This window comes from Nylanderia fulva, unplaced genomic scaffold, assembly GCF_048542155.1.
Source record: "Nylanderia fulva isolate GAGA-0341 unplaced genomic scaffold, ASM4854215v1 Scaffold4, whole genome shotgun sequence".
Lineage (NCBI taxonomy): Eukaryota > Metazoa > Arthropoda > Insecta > Hymenoptera > Formicidae > Nylanderia > Nylanderia fulva.
This window is the reverse complement of record NW_028190476.1, coordinates 7,109,152-7,130,817: the sequence shown is the minus strand read 5'-3', so window position 1 is coordinate 7,130,817 and position 21,666 is coordinate 7,109,152. Positions and strand designations below refer to the sequence as shown.

The 21,666-nt window shown below is 28.3% G+C and overlaps 2 protein-coding genes across 6 annotated transcripts; both read right to left on the bottom strand.

Annotated features, from left to right (window-relative positions):
- Nucleotides 1-175: 175 nt before the first annotated feature.
- Nucleotides 176-11,624, bottom strand: mas (trypsin-like serine protease domain-containing protein masquerade). Of its 4 annotated transcripts, none has more exons than XM_029311403.2 (11): nucleotides 11,180-11,624; nucleotides 6,646-6,959; nucleotides 6,368-6,401; nucleotides 4,970-5,466; nucleotides 3,999-4,181; nucleotides 3,470-3,590; nucleotides 3,214-3,393; nucleotides 2,353-2,608; nucleotides 1,768-2,045; nucleotides 966-1,120; nucleotides 176-394 (listed from the first exon to the last, which is right to left on the bottom strand). In XM_029311403.2, exons 1-11 carry the CDS (start codon nucleotides 11,280-11,282, stop codon nucleotides 227-229), a joined length of 2,289 nt encoding a protein of 762 aa, XP_029167236.1. In that variant the 5' UTR covers nucleotides 11,283-11,624; the 3' UTR covers nucleotides 176-226. The 4 variants fall into 4 exon arrangements, with proteins under 4 accessions (XP_029167236.1, XP_029167239.1, XP_029167237.1 ...); XM_029311406.1 differs by lacking the exon at nucleotides 11,180-11,624 and adding an exon at nucleotides 8,596-8,841; XM_029311404.2 differs by lacking the exon at nucleotides 11,180-11,624 and adding an exon at nucleotides 7,651-7,996.
- Nucleotides 11,625-11,696: 72 nt separating this feature from the next.
- kz (putative ATP-dependent RNA helicase kurz) lies at nucleotides 11,697-21,524 on the bottom strand. 2 transcript variants are annotated; one of them, XR_014925435.1, is made up of 18 exons: nucleotides 21,155-21,524; nucleotides 20,330-20,509; nucleotides 19,955-20,239; nucleotides 19,529-19,877; nucleotides 19,114-19,349; nucleotides 18,001-18,352; nucleotides 17,527-17,770; nucleotides 17,265-17,445; nucleotides 16,881-17,113; nucleotides 15,767-15,987; nucleotides 15,297-15,542; nucleotides 15,043-15,232; nucleotides 14,762-14,899; nucleotides 14,485-14,688; nucleotides 13,371-13,589; nucleotides 13,205-13,302; nucleotides 12,877-13,019; nucleotides 11,697-11,920 (listed from the first exon to the last, which is right to left on the bottom strand). XR_014925435.1 is itself a non-coding variant. In XM_029311420.2 (17 exons), exons 1-17 carry the CDS (start codon nucleotides 21,218-21,220, stop codon nucleotides 12,943-12,945), a joined length of 3,519 nt encoding a protein of 1,172 aa, XP_029167253.2. In that variant the 5' UTR covers nucleotides 21,221-21,524; the 3' UTR covers nucleotides 12,816-12,942. The 2 variants fall into 2 exon arrangements, 1 of the variants encoding a protein (XP_029167253.2); XM_029311420.2 differs by lacking the exon at nucleotides 11,697-11,920 and having other exon boundaries at nucleotides 12,816-13,019.
- Nucleotides 21,525-21,666: the final 142 nt, after the last annotated feature.

The following is a 21,666-nucleotide window of genomic DNA, read 5'->3' as shown; positions in this document are numbered from 1 at the left end:
TTTGTCAATGGACAAAATAATATATCAACAAGTATATATTATGTTTGTAATGCCAGATAGAGATATATACAGCTAATGCTGGGTCTATCTCTAAATGTCTACGGATTATTGTCTTGCTATGTTTTTATCGTGCATATACGTGCATAGTGTTGAAGGTAAATCTTCCATCAATAAATAAAAATATGTAAATCAAATGTATTCGATGCGATCGTCTTACAAAATATAGTTACAGATTATTCACTGATATAATCTGATTTATCCAACCGATGTACGAGGAGACCTTTACATACACGCCAGGTACATTTTGGCGACCACAACCGAATCCCCAAGACACCAGTCCAACAAGCTCGTAGAAGCCATCATCTTGACATACCAAAGGACCACCACCATCGCCCTGAATATTGACAAGTATAATTAATTCTTTATCTCAAAGAGTAGTTTTTGCAAAACATTCTTGCGTCAAAACAATATTTATAATTGCAAGTATATTTTCACATTAATTTCATATAATCATCATATTAATCTCATATTAATTAAAATAATAATTTAATAATATTAAAATAAAAAAATAAATAAATAAATAAATAAATAAATATATATATATATATATATATATATATATATATATATATATATAGTATATACAGGGTGTTTTGAAAAAAGGGTAAAATATTTTAAGGAGATTTAATATGTTATTTTTTAGATTCTTTTTTATTGTATAATTTTTATTTTGTTTAGAAAATTTTTATTTTTATATTATTTTTTTTTATTTTTTATTATTTTATTCATGTGAATATGGGTAAATGTGCAAATATCTAAAAAATGGCTCATTTACTCATATTTATTAAGACTTTAACTTATTTTGAGATGTACTAAATCCTCTTAAAATATTTTCTTTTTCTTCAACAGCCTGTATATTGAATATTCTCTCTTTTCGATATTATAAAATTATGATGATCATATACCTGACATGCATCATTTCCCTGCTCGCCACCAGCGCAAAAACTGCTGGCCGGTAAAATAAAGATCTTCTCGGTTACGGCGTTTACTTTTCTTATGCATTCAGCATCACTTACAATAGGTATCTCCGCCTCGCGAACTCGAAGAGGTATAGGACCAGCTATAAAATCAATGTATATGTTGCACAACAGTAACATACAGATGATATTCATTCTTTAGAAAAAATACATTATCACATACATACAGGGTGTCTCATAGGAAATTACTGAAACTAATCAGCTGTTATTTTTTAATGCATGCAGTTATTAAGAAAATAAAAATTGTCCTGGAAAGAGGAAAATCTGCAGTTTTTAATGGATATAAATAAAATGTTTATATACCAGTTTATTTTATTGATAAAAAGTAATGAAAAAATACTAATAATCACATAAACTAAATATAAATATTTTCAACAGTGCCAGATTTAATAGCAGCTATTAAAAGGTTCGTCAATAACATTAAAAATGGCATGTTAGAAAAAGTTTTTACGAATTTTTGTAAAAGAATAGAATTTTGTACAAATTCAAATGGTGCGCATTTCGAAAATATTTGACATTAGTTTACATATGTGATTATTAGCACTTTTTCCGTTACTTTTTTTCAATAAAATAAACTGGTATACAAACATTTTATTTATATCCATTAAAAACTGCAGACTTTCCTCTTTCCAAGACAATTTCTGTTTTCTCAATAACTGCATGCATTAAAAAATGACAGCTGATTGTTTCAGCAATTTTCTATGGGACACCCTGCATATGCATAATTTACCTTCTCCCATATATCCGTAACCAGTAACTGTACATCTTTTGCCAGCTGTGTGACTAACACCTCGTGCCGGCAAACAAACCAAGCAAACTCCATCCTTCAATTCTGTCTGACCGTGAAGTTTCAGTAGAGCAATATCGTTGTCGAGCGTTTGACTATTATGATTGTGATGAATATAGGTCGTTGCGACGCGCAAAGTTTGAGCGCCTGGGCTTCCGTATTTGCGAGTTAGATCATGATCACCTACCCTCACATAAATCGCATCGCCGGATCTCACGATACTGAAAACGAACACTTTTTCATACTTTTCTCAATTGTTAATTCGTCTTTCGCGTGTGAAAGATATTGTATAAACATTATATATGCGATAGACATATGTATAATTAATAGTAATATTAAAAATAATATATCACAAGTTAATATTTGTAAAATATTGTATTAATATTTAAAAATCATATGTTACACTGCATATTTAAAATCATATATCACAATGTAATATTTTAGTAATATTTTATTCTCATTTTAATATTACTGAAATATTGTAATATTATTGCAATATTATATGCTGTGTAGGGTGTAGCTACTTACTTCGTGACGCAATGCGCTGCAGTGAGGACCCACTGCGTCCCTATCAGTGCTCCTCCGCATAAATATTGGTTGAGAGAATTTATCAATGCAACCTGCCAGCACCATTCATTAGCGTCCGCGTCTTCACCGCCTACAACACGCGCGACTCTTTCGGAACTTCGTGCTTGAATCGGGCCACGAGAGGTTCCCTTCACGCCGCAAACATATTTACTGTACACTGGATTTTTGGTAGTAGTGGTAATCGTTGTTGTTTCATCTACAAAATTGATGATTTTTTAATATATTTAGATTTTAATTCATCATGATTAGGTAATAGTTAATTTTTAAAAACTAATCATATTCCCTTATAATTTTTAAGTTTTATCATTTTATCATTTTTTAAGACTCCTTGAGTTTCGCCGCGATGTTAAATTGTGACGTCAGAGGCGAGAAAACACACGCTAAAAATTCTTAGATACTATTTTTAAATGAAAAGACATGTCGATGGCTTTAGCACACTTTTAAAATACCTCGAAAACTATTCTTTTCTCTTGACAATCAATCAACAACCATAAATGATGTGATGTCAGACTTTGTCATGCGGAATAACTGCACATGTGCAAAGACCAGATAAACTGGGCCTCGTATTACAGTCATTTTACAGCTGATTGATTATAAAGGAAAATGGAGTAGTTTACGAGGTATTTTAAGAATGTGCTAAAACCATTTGAAGTACAGAATATCTTTTTATTTCGAAATAATATCTAAGAATTTTCGTGTGATTCTTCGGTCTCTGACGTCACAATTCCAACATAATCGGCAAGGAGCCAGGAGTCTTAAAATAATTATAAACTAGAAAACTAGATCAAAAGAATTACTTACAGATTGACGTAGTAAACGGAGTGGTGTACGGTCGGGAAGTTACGTAGGATGTATCATTCCTATTAGTCAGAATCGGTTCCGTGGAATTTCCATCGTGTAATTCCTTTATTAAAGATTTCGGCGCACAGCACTGATATCCCTGTTTTTTGCACTTAAATAAACTTGTTAGCTCGGCATTTCCTGTAAATATATATAAGATGTATATTTTATGAAAAATACAAAATTCACATTTTATTCACGTGTGATTACTACTCACTGAAGCAAGTGAATGATAAATAAGATACAATACAGGAACCAGGACATTCCGAGCGTGGATCTGGTGGTAACGATATAGTTGTCGGTGGTCGCGAAACAGGTCTCGGCTTTGGTTTCGACGTCTAAATAATGAAAAAACCAATATATTTCATTATATTATTTATATAACATGTTCCTATTATTTTTATATTATTTATTTTTATTATTATTTTTATATTTTTATTTTTGTATTATTTTTATATTATTTTTATATTTATTTTAATACGAGAATAAGATTAATCACTTGTCAAAATAGGGTCAAAATTTTAAATAAACATCTTGTATATATAAAAAAATGGACAATTGAGAACCTTTTGTGGATGGTTCGTTCGTCAAAAATAAAAATTCAACTGCATTAGAACTTGAGAAAATTCACTGCAGAAAGTGATTATTCTTCGTCTTGTGTGTTGTTGAACTATGTTTTGTTGAGCTTTTTATTGAATTGTATAATCACTCATATGGATGATTTTAATCTGCAGAAAGTGAATCACCTGTGGTGGACTTTTTGTATTATCGCAACAGATGGAACCAGACTGACAGGTCGATGTTTTAGCTATGATCACATTTGGCCGCTCGCAAAAAGCTGCCATAATTATCATCAGGCAAAAGCCAGGGCATGGCGGTAACTTCGGTTGAGGACTCTTTGTAGACGGTCGAATTGTCGTTGTTGTTTCCTAAAGAAAATAGTATATTTCATATATTATACTGCTACGAGTTTAAAATAACTAAGCTATATTAATTAATATGTTCTAAAATAATTTCATAAAGTGTTTTTAAAACTAATATTGATTATTTAATGCAAGTTATTAAGACTCCTGCGTTCATGTTAGATTGTGATGTCAGAGACGAGAGAGCACTCTGCAAATTCTTAGATATACATATATGCCATATTTAAATAAAAAGATATTTCGATGAAACACTACTTCAGGTGACTTTAATACACTTTTAAATAACTCGAAAATTACTTTTTCCTTGACAGTTAATCAAACAACCGTTAAATGATCATGATATACTAGACAGATTGGACTCATATTATGGTCATTTTACAGTTGTTGTTTGATTATAAAGGGAAAAGACTAGTTTTCGAGGTATTTTAAGAGTGTGCTAAAGCTACCTGAAGTACTGCTTCATCAAAATAACTCTTTATTTCAAAATAACATCTAAGAATTTTTAGCGTGTGTTTTCTCTCCTCGGACCATGGGTGTCCGCAAGATTTTTTCCAGGGAGAGGCATAATTAAATTTTTTTTGTTTCCTATTGTTATTCCTTCTTAATTTTTTTATCTTATTGTTTTAATATTATTATATTAAATAAGATTGCAAATAAATTCCAGTGTTTCTTCACAAGGAGAGCAAATGCTTAATTCTTTTTACTGATTCCAAGGGATCCTCCCTGTGGGCACCCGCGATAATTTAGCGGCCATTAGAACGAGTGAAGTTTCGTTAAATATTAAATGTTATTACTATTTTTTGTTGTGGCAATTCGATGCAACAAACTGTCAAGACGGATCCATCAGCAGGACAATCAGCATCTCCATCAATGTTATCGCAAAAGAGCGCGGACAAACCACTCGTGCACTTTCCTTTGCACGGTTTCAGCAGCACCGGTTTCGGCCTCGTTGTTGTCGACGGCTGTTTGGTAGTCATCATCGTCGTCGCTGTCGTCATCATCGGTGTCATCGTTGTGATGCTAACGGTTGCAGAGACATCAGTCGAGACGTTTGATCGCATCGTCGTCGATGGAGATGAAATTTCGCTGTAAACTCCGCTACCGTTTTTCTCGTTGTAACGAGAGGAATTTGTGCGATCGATCACCAGTAGTTCGGGCGGTGGAGAATCCCCGAAGGCATCCCTCGACACGCAGCACTTGTAGCCCGGCTTGCAAAGGGTCTCTATTATCAAGACAGCGTCACAATAATCCGCGATTCTCTCTGCCATACAGATACCCGAACAAGTTTTCACTGAAAATGAATTAATGATTGTCAATGTATAACTTTTTTTATAAAATATAATATTAAATAATGATAAATATATTATATAAATATAATATCAAATATATTGATATAAATAATTAATATTTAATGTAATATTAAATATATTAATAAATATAAAAATTAAATATAATATTAAATAATGATAAATATATATCTTTTATAATTATAAGTTAATACATATAGATAATAACAGAAAGAAACATTCTTTTTCTTATGTTTATATATTGTATAAAAATATGCAATTATATTTGTTTTAATTAAAAATTTAAATAAAAATAATTGCTGAAACTATATTTCAATATAAATCAAAATTTTCAAAATAAAATATAATTAAAAATATAATTTAATTTTTTAAGGAAAATTAGTATATAGTATACTGCATACTTTTGAAAACTAATGATAAACTTATAAAATATTATTTTAAAACTTGCAGAATTTATTAAAAGATAATTGTCTATTTGACTTGATATTTTTATGATTTCATAATTTCTTAAAAGAGCGCTTAAAAATCATTGATCTTTCTAAAGATCAAAATCAATATTAAGATAAAATAAAAATCATCCAAGCTGTGTTTATTAAAAGAAATAATTACTATCTATCAATAAATTTTTCTTTAATTATTAATTTAATTGATTTTACATTAGTTTGTCCAATAAAATATTTACTTTTCAAATATTTTGTTTGGCAAACTTGTAATTTTCATTGACAAGAAAAATAGAGAAAAATCAAAGACATTTAAATTAAATATTAACGCAAAGACTACTAAATTAAATTACAATAAAATAAGTTAGATGCTATACAACTCTAGAAGAGAGATATAAAAATTATCTCACAATAAAGAGATATAATTTACAAAACATTTCCGTACCTGATGACTTCTCATTCGTCCCATTATGATTTTCCTGTAAACCGACAAAAATGTATAAATATAAATTATATAACACATAGCAATTTTGAACACAGAAAATATATCGTTATTAATAAAGCGTATTAAAAGCTTTAATTTGATAAAAGAGTGAAATAATGAAATTATCCTTGTTTTTATATTAGCAACAATATATCTTACTTTTTAGCAATAACTTTCTACAGCAGAGTTTTCAGCATGTCAACCCAATTATTTTCAAACATCAAATCTGTTGACTATACCATCATAGTTTTTACTGAAGTAGACGAGGTCGACGTGTCGAGCATCGTGGTGGTCGTCGTGGGTGTCGTCGTAGAAGGAATCATAGTGTTCTTGATTGTCGTGGATACGGCCGAGATCGGCCCTTCGTAATCGATGACATTTTCGGAAGACGATTCTGTGCCATTTATCGGATCCTGAAGGCAGCATCGCATACTGCTCGTGGGACATTGGACGTCTTCGAGAACATCGTCGCACATTAAAGTTGCCAATGCGTGTACACATACTCCCGGACACTCGGCGATTTTCGCCGTGCTTGTTAAAGAATTTAAAAATCCTGCGCACATACAAAATATTTAAATACATTATATTATTATTTATTTCTTACAAAGATGCTTTATCAAAGTAAGGAGAATAGAAGTATTCGAAAGTTCCTTATTTCTCTTAACATTCCTAAATTTTGATTATAGTTAGAAAAATATATATATTACAAAATTCCTAATTTTATCAACTTTATATATATATATATATATATATATATATATATATATATAAATATATTTATTAATATATAAAAATTAAATATAATATTAATCTGTTTATATAACAAATATTAACAAAGAGAAAGAGATAACGTTAAAATGTTTTTATTTCAATATTTAAAACTTAAATATTTCTCCCCTAAGATTTAAAAATTTGCATTAATGCAATTGAAAAATAGATTGATTTTTACATTATATTTTTTCCTATTTATTTTTAAAGATTAGATTTTTAAAAATTAGATTTTTTTTCATTCTTTGATCTTTAGATTGTTTAAATATGTACGTATATGTCTTGTGTGAATATAAATTTCTATTACATAATTTATCGACTTATTTTAATTTTTATATAATTTTATAATATTAAATCCATTTTCGAAATGACATCTGTAATTGCTGAACATTTATTTATCAAGTAAAAGTGAATATGTGGCGATTGAATCGTGTGTGAACGTCTGCGCACCGCAACATGTTAATAAGAGACGTCACCTCTGAATGAAACTTAAACACGGTAATAAAATCAATGTCACTTTTAAATGAAAGTTAAGCGCAAAAATGATAAATGCTATCACGGTTCGTCATATATAATATAGGCTCGAAGAAGAAATTCGCGCAGGTAATACCCGGCTGGTTTGGCAGTTATAACGGGGACCAAACAAACATAACGGTATAGTTAATGAATGCCTCGACTCGAACTGCGTATATATAACCGTCTTTGGAGTCATATATATTTCGACTAACTAGTGATTCAATTTCGATGACGAGCAATTATGTAAAGCTATTCTCGTTTATATATATATATATTATCTGTAAATATGTGTGTGTAAAATTGTAACTGATAATTATACTCCGCTAATTAAACACATATAAACACATCCGGGGAAAAAATCTATAAATGTATAATTAAATATAAATATGTATATATATAATTACATATAAAACACAAAAATATATAATTACATATAAAATACAAAAATATATATAATTATATATATAAATATATTTTATACGTTTTTTTTCTTGATAATCTATATAAGGATAATAAAAAAATAATTTAATATAATATATAATAAAAAAATAATTTCCTATTTTCCTAACGTAAAGAAGTGGTTTTATATATAACCATATATAAATTTATATATAATTATATATTGTATGTGTATGTGTGCATACAAAAGATGTAAATTGTGTATGTATTTAGAAATTTTAATGTATCTACGAATATATACAGTTAGCACCAGAAGTTCCGGTCAAATATCTTGAAAAATACGTGATAGTAAAAATATTTTAAACAAATTTCAAAATTTAACAAATGTATTGGCAAATTAAGGTCGTATGATCCTAAAGTGATCTTGAAAAGCTGATTGTCAAGATCAATTTTCAAGTTTTAAATGGATAAAGTGAGGATAAATTTGACTGCGGAAAATTACTTACATCTATTAAGAAACAGAGTAGTACCAGCTATTCGAAATGTGCTCGAAGATGCTTATGAAAATGTTTGATTTCAGTACGGGGCTCCAACTCACTTCAATTTAAATGTTCGTAATTTCTTAAATAAAATGTTCCATAATGGTTCAATGGACTGATAGAAGAAGCGGGATCGAATGGCCTCCTGACATGAACCCTCTAGACATCTTTTATTGGGAATATTTGAAGAGTGTAAGATCTATAAGGCGAAACCTGCAAACATCGATGATATGAAAGACAGGAATATCTAAGATTTCAAATTCAATCGGAAATTTTTGAAAACAAATTAAATACTTTTTACAGTCACTTAGCACTATAGCAGGATATTTAAAAAAATAGCGGGACACCAATTTGAACATCTGATGAAATAATTAGCAGTGTTTAAAATCTTTATGGACTTCTCCGTCACATTCATACACCCAAATAAAGGGTTTGAATACTATATAAAGAATGACGAATTACAGGATGTTGATTTCTACCTTGTCTTTCTCTCTCACATACGCAAATAATTTGTAAATCCAACTGAATCATTTATGGGGTACAGAAACTTTTGGCGCTCACTGTATAATGTGCAAAAATGTAAATATTACGTACAAATGATATGCAAAATTTGTGTACGATTGTATATATTTACACATATACATACATAATATATACAGAGTGTTAAAAAAGGAGCCACATATTTTGAGAGCAGGCAATATTGATCAAACCAAGAAGAAAAGTCTAATTAACATGAATTCTACACCAATTAATGTCTTTAAAGATACAAACTATTTTTTTATTTAACTGATACAATAAGAAAAAGACAAAAAACTCAAATAGAAAGATATCCAAATAGCAAATTGACGTCATTAAACGTCAAAGTGACGTATGTTTGTTACTTGGGTAGTCTGCATCTTGAAGATATTAATTATATAGAACCCAAAATTAGACCTTTTTCTTGTTTTGATAAATATTACCTTCTTTCAAAATACTTGATCCTTTTTTAACATCCTATATATATATATATACATATATATAATTAAGTTTATATATGGTTGAAAAAGTTCACATTAAGTATAATCACAATTTTTTAATTTCATAATTTCTAGAAAGCAATAAATATTTGAAATTATATCATTTAAAGACTTTCCCAATGTAATGTATCCAGTTTTTCATCAGACAATTTTCATTTAAGTCAATATGCAATTCAATTACACTTAAAAATCTGAATTTCAATATTAGAATCGTCATATTATAAAATCTCTGATATTGATATTGTAAGCAAAAAATAAATTAAATAAAATACTTAAATAAAATATTAAATAAATTAAATAAAAATAAAATTAGCTCATTACACGGACTAAGTACGAGTGGGTTATACTTCCTAAGTATATAGCAATGGTGAATTGACCATCGTGTTACCGCCAGTAAATCGACCATCATCCGCATAGCGCAACAACTCTTAAAAGTGGAACAGTCGCATCCTTACAGATTCTATACCTGTAAAAGTGTGTGCCGCATATCTCCGCGCTTGCGAATTTCTATTTCTTGAAATAGTTACTATCATCAGACGACTTTTTTTCAGTTTTCAGCATGTGAATTGCATGCCAAAGTTTTCTTCTAGAGAATATACTGAGAAACAAAATCAGTTTCATACAATTTCACGAATACTTTTGCTCTTTCTACGTATACCTCATCTTTATTAAATCTTTTTTAATTATCTGTATGTACATGTGTGTGTCTGTGTGTGTAGTAACATTAGTTTTAATCAACTGTGCACATATCTAGATTATTTTAAGTATGTGACATTTTAATGAAATTATTATGTAATTAAAACTTATTTAAATTATATATATATATATATATAATTCAAGTAGCAAACTGACGTCATTTTAACGTCTAATGACATCATTCGATGTCAAAATAATATGTTTGCTACTTGAGTTATTATATAAATTACATAATAATAATAAATAAATACTTTTATGTAAGTGTAATAATGAAGATATTACGTTATAGAAACATAGTGATTTATAAAAAAATTGAGCTATTATAACATTTTACTTTTTGTCAGATAACATGTTGCATTTTATTTTAATTATCACTATCATTTTTATAAATATAATCTTTTTAATAACTCAAAGTATATGATTGTAAATTTTGCATGCAATTATAAACTTTTTCTCTTTCTCTCTTTATATGAAAAAACTTTCGTAATATAAAAAAAAAACTTTCTTTATCAATAATGTTATCCTTTTAATTGGTTAGTATTATGTTTCAATATTTTGAATATTACTTTTATTATATTAAAACACATATAGTATATTATATATAAAACCAGTAATATTTAACGTATATCCAAAATATCTCATTATAACATTTTTGAATGCAATACATTTAAAAAATATTGATTTGTAAAAATTAGATTGTTCAAAAATTTGTATTAAACTCTATCATCTTCTTATAAAATTTTAAATCACCTAGCTTATAAATTTTAATGAAAAAACATTCTTGTCTTCTCTCCATATAATATAATTTTCAATAATTAATTGCAGAATTATTTTGTTACCTGATAGGAAGGTATTAGCCAAGGAATCCTCATCCTGCCCTACGACTGATCCGACGAGCACGACTAAAAGAAAGATGCCTCCAGAAGCGGTTCTTAGTATCATTTTTAATCTGCCTCCAGTTGTTTTCACTCCTATTTCTTCAATTAAAAAAAAGTAACAAAAAAAGAGAAAGAGATAGAGAGAGAGAGAAATTATTTGCAAGACACCAAGATCGATGAAGCACTATTTTTTTTCGCGCGGTTTCGGGTCAAACGGCCTCTCTTTACCGAGAGAGTTTAGCGATGCTCACAATGTTGCGTCGCGCGGACCCACATTGCTTTCCTCATCTTGTTTGACAGGGGACTGACTGGGTAGAGATCAAAGCCACTTGTGGGTCAGGGTATGCGGATCCCCACCTTCGCATGATAGCGGTGTTTGAGGTGTACAGGTCTATCTATCTCTTTTCTCTCTCTCTCTCTCTCTTCTCTCTTTCTTTCTTTCTCCCTCTCTGTCTCTTCGATATGCATTCTTCATTCCTTCCTTGATAACTGATCATCTAATTGTAAATACTTTTCTTGAAGCGCTGTTCTTATACTTATACATGACATAGTTTCAATTTATAGTTCATTGCTTTTTCCGATTCCTCTTCATCTTCTTGCTCGAATCTCTCTCACTTTTTCCTTATTTTCCTCCAGATTTACGCTCTTCTCCATCCTTTTTTTGTCTTCTTTCTCTAGCCCTTCCATCGTTCCATCCTCTTCCTGTGCACGAACCGATGAATACATGTGTATACCGATATACATAAACCCGCGTACACATACAGGCGCAAATATATATACATGTGCGACTAGCGGTACTTTATCCGTAAATGTACGAGATACCGTACGATATATTTTTCTTCGGAATTGATCGCTTTTTGTACAAGCATTTCGTTTTACGAGATTGCATTTCTTATGAAGTTACACAAAAATTCCATAATGGCTATTAAACTAATGAATATGAACTTTATGACAAGTAAATTCACTCTTTAAACATTAATTGTCTGTAATCATATGCTACTGATGAAGATGAAAATTAAAAAAATGTTGTGATAAAGAGAGAAGTGCGACTATTTTATTTTTTCTCAAAACATTAAAAAAAGAAAAAACATCTTCCTAGAATCCTAGGTGAGATAGATTGACTAGAGTAGATATAAATATTGAGTATATACATTATTCTATGTACACTCTATCCATATAAACGATAGATTCTTAATATATGGTATTTTGTATTTATAAAAGAAGCAAATAATCTTTGTTTATATATATATATATATATATATACATACACACACACACACACACACATATATATATATATATATGAAAATATTCGAGAAACTGAAATAAACGGATATATATTTTCTCGAACATATTTCAATATTTTTATATGTAAAATGATAAAGAGAATAAAAAACTTTAAGAAAAAATATATAATCTCTTCTCTCTCGTTACATAAAAAATAAAAATAATCTTAAAATTTTGAAAGTGTATCTTCACTTAGAACAAAATCATATTGACTAAATAATGTCATCTTAAAACAATTTTCGCCTTCAAAACATTTTTCAATTAAAAATATTTTTTAAAAATAATTAGTAATTTTGGAAATAATAAAAAATTAAAAATGAAAGATTTTATACAGTATATATACACACTATATATATGCACTATACACATACACTATATATGTTAAATGTGTATATTAATTCAATGTTTTTTCTTCCGTAATAACGTTATAAATCGTATTATACAGGTGGCCATAAAAGAGCTACTTCCGAGTGTCTGTTTTCCGGTAGCCATTTTTGATATTGTGATAGTAAAACTAAAATTAAAAAATTTCACACTTAATCAAATACATATTATGTATGCAAATTTGTTATGTAAATACAATTATAAGATTATACATTTAAAATTTTATTATATATATATATATATATATATATATATATACTAGAACCAATATTACTATATATAAATGAATTATACTATATTGTGAATTAATCTCACATGTCTTATCTGAACTCCATATTTCCAATAGTTTATCCTTAGACATGATTTCGTGCGATAGTAGTGCTTGTAATACCACTTGAGTACGTGGTATTAACCTGGAGAAATCATAAAATTAACATAATCTATTTAACAAATAAAATCAAGACAGAAAACAATAAATTACTTGGCCCAGGATTTTATGATGCTTTCTGGTGTCGACAGTAATGATGGCACAAATTGTTTCAATTTAGGACATATTTCACCCTGTAAGAAGAAGCATGCGAACCACTTGATACCGTCTAACGTCAACGGATGCTCTATATCCATCGGCGGAAGTTTCAATCCGCTTCTTCCGAATGTGCCGCATACGCGGCAGATTATTTTTCCAGTTCCTCGTTCATATCTGCACATGACATAAAAAATATTAGGAATGTGCCGGATGTTAAATTTGCCGGATACCGAATATCCGGTTTTCTAATTATCCGGCCGGATATCTGGCAATAATTTCTAGAAAATATTTAGGAACATAAGAATCAAACATATTTAAATTTAAATATTTATTTATTATTATATATTTGCTTATTAGACAGTTAAAATTTTAAAATGTTAAAATTTAATAGTTATAATTTAAAATTTAAACAGTTAATACTTAATATAAAATTTTGGCCGGATAAATTGCCGGATAGTAATGATATCCGGCTATCCGGCCGGATAGTAAAAATAGAGCCGGATAGGCCGGATACCGGATATTTATCGGATATCCGGCACATCCCTAAAAAATATTGCACAAAGAATTAAATTAACAAAATAAATTTTAATTATAAGCATTTTAATTATAATTTTTGTTAAAAAAAACATTTTTAGTTTTTAAAAACGGTACAATAAAAATGTCTTAAAGTTGCTAGTTGCTCATATTAAAAAATCTCGAGTGTAAAGAATTAAAATTCCATTCTTGCACTTTCTTATAATAGATTTGCTATATGTTTACAATTAAAATACGACAGAAGCAAAGCATGATTTTATTTTTAACACATGCATATACATGTACACATATACACATGCACACATAATATTATATTATTTAAAATAGAATAAGTAAACCAAATTCTAGAATAAACGTCTGAACGAGTTTAAAATAGAAGGATTCTATTATAAAAATCACATAATAAAAATAAATAAAGAAATTAAGTAAAACATATATAATACTTGACAATAAGATAAATTAATAAATTTTTATGTCTAGTTGAGAGAAAGATGAAAGAGAGAAAAATAAAATAACAATTGTGTTATAAGAATACCTTGGTGGTGGATCTTTCAATGGTTCGCTGAGATTGCACAATGTAGGTGCGAATATTGGTAACCATTCAGGCTGTATTGCTGTGATATTTCGCATGTACACCTTAGTTGTTTCATAAAGCTCTTGGTAAACCACCCATTCTGGACTAGTCTTTCGCAAGACACTTGAGGAATGCATGAATACTGGCTCTTCCATTTCTGGTGTCCTAAGAAATATATCAAAACAAATTAGAAATTGCTTTCAATTAATTAAATCATTGATAATAGTTAACAACATACCTATAAGCGTGCTTCCACTTCATCTTGTCTTCATCTATTATTTCGTCAGGTGAAACCTTTTTTGCAATTTGATCCGCCATGCCTGCGAGAATTATTTGACGGAGTAATTTAGCTTCCATATTAGTTGGTGGCGACATTCTGTATAGGAAATAAATATAAATAATAGGAAAGCAGAGAAAAAAGAGAAACTTAATCTAACAAAAATTGATATAGAATAAAAAATTTTCAAAAGAATATACAAAAACTCCAGAATAGAAAAATTTTATATATGATATACATACTTTGGCTCAATAATTAGGTTTAAATCTGGTATAATTAAATTGATTTCATTGGTGAGTTGCTGTCTTAGTTTTCTAATCTCAACCACAGCTTTGTGTCTTAAACCAGTCTCTTCACAGAAGGGCAGCAGTTTTCCTTGAGATCCCTCGTACTCAGCCAAACTGATAGCTTTTATCAAAACCATTGGATCACCTGTACATAACAAAAGAATGTTCTTGTATTTGTTATAAATAAAAATAATCTTGAAATGACATACCAAGAAATAAACTATTGCCATTGCCGGCCCAGCCACGACGCATTGACAGCCATTTATGTTTAGCTGAACCTTCTGTGCCAGATGCTTCTATCAGCACTTCTTGAATACTGAGAGCTGCTACCATACATATTGTGTATTTCATTAAGTTATGTTGATGTGACAGTGCTAACATTTTGCCATAACGCGGAATAACCGGAAACGCAGCAATACTTCGTCCAAGCGGTGTCACTTTCGCACAAAACAATTCTAAACAAATGAACCATTGAGTTTATGTAAATACATTTAGACAAAATATTTAATAAAAATAAAAAAATACACGCACACACACACACACACATAAATATACATATAATGTGCGTGCACGTGTTTTTCATATAATTCCAAGTGCTTCAATTTATATTTTGCAATTACAGATTTACAGACATTTTATAACAGTATCTAAATGATAACAAATATCCATGTCTGATTACCTTGTGTCTTCGGAAGTGATTCCAATGCTCCTAGTATTATAAGCCGTCTTTCCGCGGACTGTAATTGTATGACATCCGGTGGCGTAGGAAATGGGAAATTCACTACTTTATTTATATTCATTGTCTTCATTTGCAATAATAGATCATCTATTGGCCTCTTTTGAATTTCCGGTAGACTATATTCCTCAAATTGGTCATTGTAAACAGCCGATGAATATAATCTGCGCAAGAGTCATATATATATATATATATATATATATATATATATATATATATATATATATATATATATGTGTATATATATAGCAATATTATCATTAAAATTACAGAATCGCAGTCCTTCATTGATTATATGGATTAGTAAAATACATTGAAAATTCTCTTTTTTATTATCCTGCATTAATAAATAATTAATAATTCGCCAAAAAAATTTTTAAATATAATTTATTTTTTTATAATTAATTTATATTTGTTCTACATTTTCAATGAAAATAGACTTCGTGACAATTGTTCAAGATTTATAGTTATTCATAAATAAAAAAAACAGATTGTATTTTTTATTAATCTATATTGTCAAATGAGTGGTTGCATTTACAAAAAACTTATATATTTCCTGATTTTCAAGTAAAAAAATTCACGATTTCTCGCTTCTGATATAATAATTTAGCTACAGTGAGGACACATAGTCTTACAGTTCCTGATCCTTTATTGGCATTATACTAAATTATGACATCAGAAGAAAAATCATGAATTTTGTTTCTTGCAAATAAATTTCATTATTTAATGCAACTACTCGTATTCAATAAAATGAATTAATAAAATATACCCCAAATGCTTTCTTTTGCAAACTATAAATCTTTATAACTTGTCATGAAGTTCATTCTTAGTGAACATTTTTTTAGATCTTATCTATCTTTTATTTTCATGTATATTGAAAACTTATAAGACTAATTATAAATCAACTAAGCATATTTCCTGTAAACTAAACTTCTCGATTGAATTGTATTGAAAAAAATAAGAGGTTTAATGTTAGCTATCTTTTTTAGATCAAAGAATTTTCATATTTGAAGATTTTTTAAATATAGATGTACAGAATTTAGTGGTCATCAGATACCTGTAACAATGACCAGGTCGAGTTCTACCGGCTCTGCCAGCGCGTTGCGTAGCTGCTGCTTTGCTCGTATAACAAATATGGTAAGTGCTCACACCAGTCACTTTATCGTATAATCTTGTTTTACGACGCCCGCTATCTATAACATATCTGATGTTGGGAATCGTTAGCGATGTTTCTGCAACATTAGTGGCTACTATGCATAGACGATATCCTTCTGGCGGAGGTTCAAACACCTAAATTCACATTAAAAAATCAATTTTCCATGAAATTTATACTTTATTAGGAAATTAATCCATTATTAATTCAATTATAATTGCTAATTAAAAAAGAATGCTTCAATGAATTTAATTTATCACATACATAATAAATAGAACATGTATTTACCTTAGCTTGTTGATTACTAGGTAAAAGAGAATAAAGAGGTAGAACCCACAATGGTTGTGCATCTGACCATGATTTGAAATCAACAATTTCATCCTCATCTTCATCTTCGTCCAAACTATCTTCATCATTTCGTGCATTGATTAATTCTTCGTGCGTGTCATCAGTGAGAGTTGTTGAATAACTATATATAAACAATTTTTAAGATCAATTTCAGAGTAATATTACAAAGATTAGAATAATTACAAACCATGACTATACATACTCATCGAGATTAATAATTGGAAGTATAATCTGTTTCTTTCTCCTCTGTTTGTAATGGTGTAATGCTTGCTTGGCATCAAAATCATCATCATCATCGAACTCATCATTATTACTGTGATCATTATTCTCTGTTGCTTCCATTGTTTCTTTTTCTTCCAAATTTACTCGTTTAACTTGATATTTATTTTTCTTCAATGGAAATAACTTGCGTAATTTATACACAACTGTATGTACTTCCTGTTGACCTGCAATAAAAAAAGTTAAAAAAATTATATTTAAAGATATACATATATATCTATATATAATAAACACATGTACGTAATATTGATACAATATTTTCATTCCACGTTTATGAGAAATATAAAAGTAAAAAAACTGTGAATAAAGTTAAAGATAGTTATTATTCTATAATATATTATAAAAAAATAAGAGTTTAAAATTATATTATTAGATTATAAAATTATAAATTTCCTACCTGTTAAAAAAATTAATATTCCTCCTTCTGGAAGGCGAGTATGTATTTTTATTGCTTTACGTAATGCTTCGTTGACATAATTTTCGCTTGTTCTTTTGTTGAAATGCATTGTTACAGGAAATTGTCGTGCATCAACTGTAATTACTGGCGGCTTTACTTTAAACAACTTTGTATTTTCTACAAATTCCTCTACACGTAATGTAGCCGACATAATTATTAATTTTAAGGGATTATTGCGTTTGTTACGAAGTGGAACAATCCTGGATAGTAGACCGATCAAAATATCAGTATGTGCACTACGTTCATGTGCTTCATCAAGTATAATCACAGAATATTTTTTTAATAAAAAGTCCTATAAACAAAGAAATTATGCAAATTAATTTATTATATAATACTATAATATTTAAAATAATATTTAATATATATTACTATATTTAAAGTCTTTTAAACTCACTTTAAAAAATTTCAAATTTGCAACAAAATTCAAGACAGAATTCTATTTAGTCTAATATATACAATGTTTTATTTCTTTGGTCCACACTGTTATAAATGTTTTATGCCAAATTGCGAGGATTCGATTTAGATAATAAAATTGGAGAGATTCTATTACAAAAAAGTTAGGTTGATCTTCAAATAATTTTGAAAAATTATCTTAGAATTCAAGATTATCAACTCTTTTACTTCAAAATCTTTCAACTTTAAACAAAATCTCATTACAGCTATAATTTTAACGATATTCGAATAGATAAAATAGAACATCCTGTATATTTTGTATGTGTATAAAACTCTCTCCCGAATTTTATCACGATAGATTGTTTAAAATAATAACGTATTTGAATAAAGCAGGTTTGACCAATTACAGCCATTTATTCAGAGAAATTTAATTTCAGAGTTAATAGTCAAAAATTAAAAAATAAAGTATTTAAATAATAAACAAATTTTATGAGTTTTTATTTATAATAGAATATAATAAATTAATTAAATAAAAATTTTAAAATTAGTGTTATTTTAATTAAAATTTATAAAAAATTAGAATTATTTTAATGAAAAATTAAAATTAATTAAATATTAAATGTAAAACATTATAAAAATAAAAAATATGTTATTACTTACACTTTGAATTTCCTTCAATAAAACACCATCAGTCATATATTTGATCTTTGTTTCCTCAGTAACATTTCCCTCAAAACGAATTAGATATGAAACTTGTTTTTCAGTAAGATTCATTTCTTGAGCTACTCGTTTGCTCATTGACATCGCTGCTACTCTTCTTGGTTCAGTTATTCCAATTAATTTATTTTGAGCATATCCAGCTTCGTATAAAAACTGAGGGACTTGTGTTGTTTTGCCTATGAGAAATATAATCAATTAAGTAAAAAAAAGATGTGCAACTAAAAAGTATATAATTGTTTAGCCTAATAATGTTATCTAATATTAACAATATTAGATAGTATTAACAATTTAAGAAATTATAAATAATAATTCTCATACATATACTATTATTCTTATAAATTCTAATTTTACTCACCACTTCCTGTTTCTCCAGTTATTATGACTATTGGATTTTCATTTATTGTTTCAATTATTACTTGTTCTTCCGCAACAATAGGTAGTTTCATTCTAATTGCTTGTATCTCTGGCATTCTACTTACAGGCACAAAGACAGTAGGTGTGGAAACTTTAGAGACAGCAGTTTGTTTTTCTACTGACTTTTTAGGTACCGGAGATTTAGTTGGGACGATTTTCTTTTGTGGCTCTTCTACAAGAGTTTCATTACTTTTTTCATTTATCGTGGAAACAGCAATATTATCAGGAACACATGATTCATTTTCATCTTCATTATTACTATCACTTTCATCATCACTATCATCACTAGACTAAAAAAATATTGTTTTATTATTTGTAACACAATTTTACACATGTATAATTTTTATCATAATTGCTCTAAACGTACCTCAAATCCAATTATATTTGGATCATATTTAGTTTTATCTTGTTTTGCATGGTCCAAAATAGTTAATCTTCTCTTTTTGCTGCCTTTGATAGAATTTGTACAGGAAGTTGTCTTTGATGTATCACTTTTCTCAGCTTCATTTTTTTTCAGTTTTGAAACAGGCATCTCTAATTCTCGAAAATGGCGTTTTAAACCTTTGTTTTGCATAGATGTTAAACTTACATATTGCTGTAACTCATCTGAAGATGCTTGCAATTTTGCCAAATCTTCTAACAATGTTGCTCTCTGTGTTGTGCATATAAAATAAATAACATATTTTAGAATAAATAATATTTTATTTTCCTTCTTTTTTCATATAGAAGAAAATAAATAGACCTGTTCTTTTTTCTTTTTTTTCTCTACTATTTTTTCCAGTTGTTTCCGTTTCTTTGGTAATAACTGAATCCTTGCTTTCTTCTCTTTCTTCTCATTTTTTCCTTTCTTTTTCTTCGCAGGTAAGACAAGTGTATTGCAACTGTCATAATTGTCAGCGCGATGCTCAATATCTATTACAACCTGTAATATATTTAAATTTTATATTTAAGACAACATCAAATAAATAACTTTGAAACTCTTGTGTACAGTATAAAATATATATATATATATATTTATAACTTTTATATAAAAAGAGCAAAGTTCCATGTTTGCTACAATCATCAAAATAATTAAACAATTACATCCCAATTTTATAAAAAAAATCTTTCTATATAGATTTATAATTTTTTATAACAAAATTTGTGCATAAATTCTTTACAAACCAAGGCCTCACAGATTATTTCAATTTTTTGTACATTATTTCCATCAAAACGTATGCTTATATTCCATTATTCAAACATTTTATATAAATACAGTTGTTATTTTTATTCACTTTATTGACGATTTCAACTTTTTAAATTTTTGTATTTGCAAAAAAATCAATGTATTTTAAATAAATGTATTTTCATTAAATTTCAGAAACAGATTAACTGAATATTTATTAGCATAATTTTTAATAATAATGATAATCTTTTTCATATAACCTCAAGAGATAATCTTAATTATTACTTTTATAATTGATGCTTTATTCACCTACACATCTGTCAAAATAATAACATTATCAAATATAGAAAAAATTCGATATATATTTACCAAAAAATATAATTAAAAAAAAAATAAATTTACCTCCTTCATAGTTGAATTCTCAACTTTAACATTTGCAACAACTTTTGACGTTTCTTTCTTCTCCATTTTTTCAAATTTAATAATTTAATAGCATCCACAAATCTCGAATGAATGTAGCAAACAAAACTTCGTGAAAAAAGATAAATACACAACGTGTTTGTCGAACCACGAGGTTCGGAGTGTATGTCAAAAAGTGCATCCTCAGTGTTGCCACCGATCTAAAAGATCTTGTCTTTACTAATCTAATAAAAAAAATCCTAATTTTTATTTTTTACATAGTATATTGTAGATTTTTGTTAAATAAAAACAAATTTTTTGGGAAAATAAACATTCATCCGTATTGACATTGACAATGACAGATATAATAATAAAATAAAGGGCGCATTAGTACACGCACAAAAAACAAAAATAAAAATAAAAATTCCTACAAATATGGAAAAATTCCTACAAGTGGCAACACTGTGCACTTTTCGACGCCTTTTTACGTTTACTAGATAGTAAACTCGGTGGTA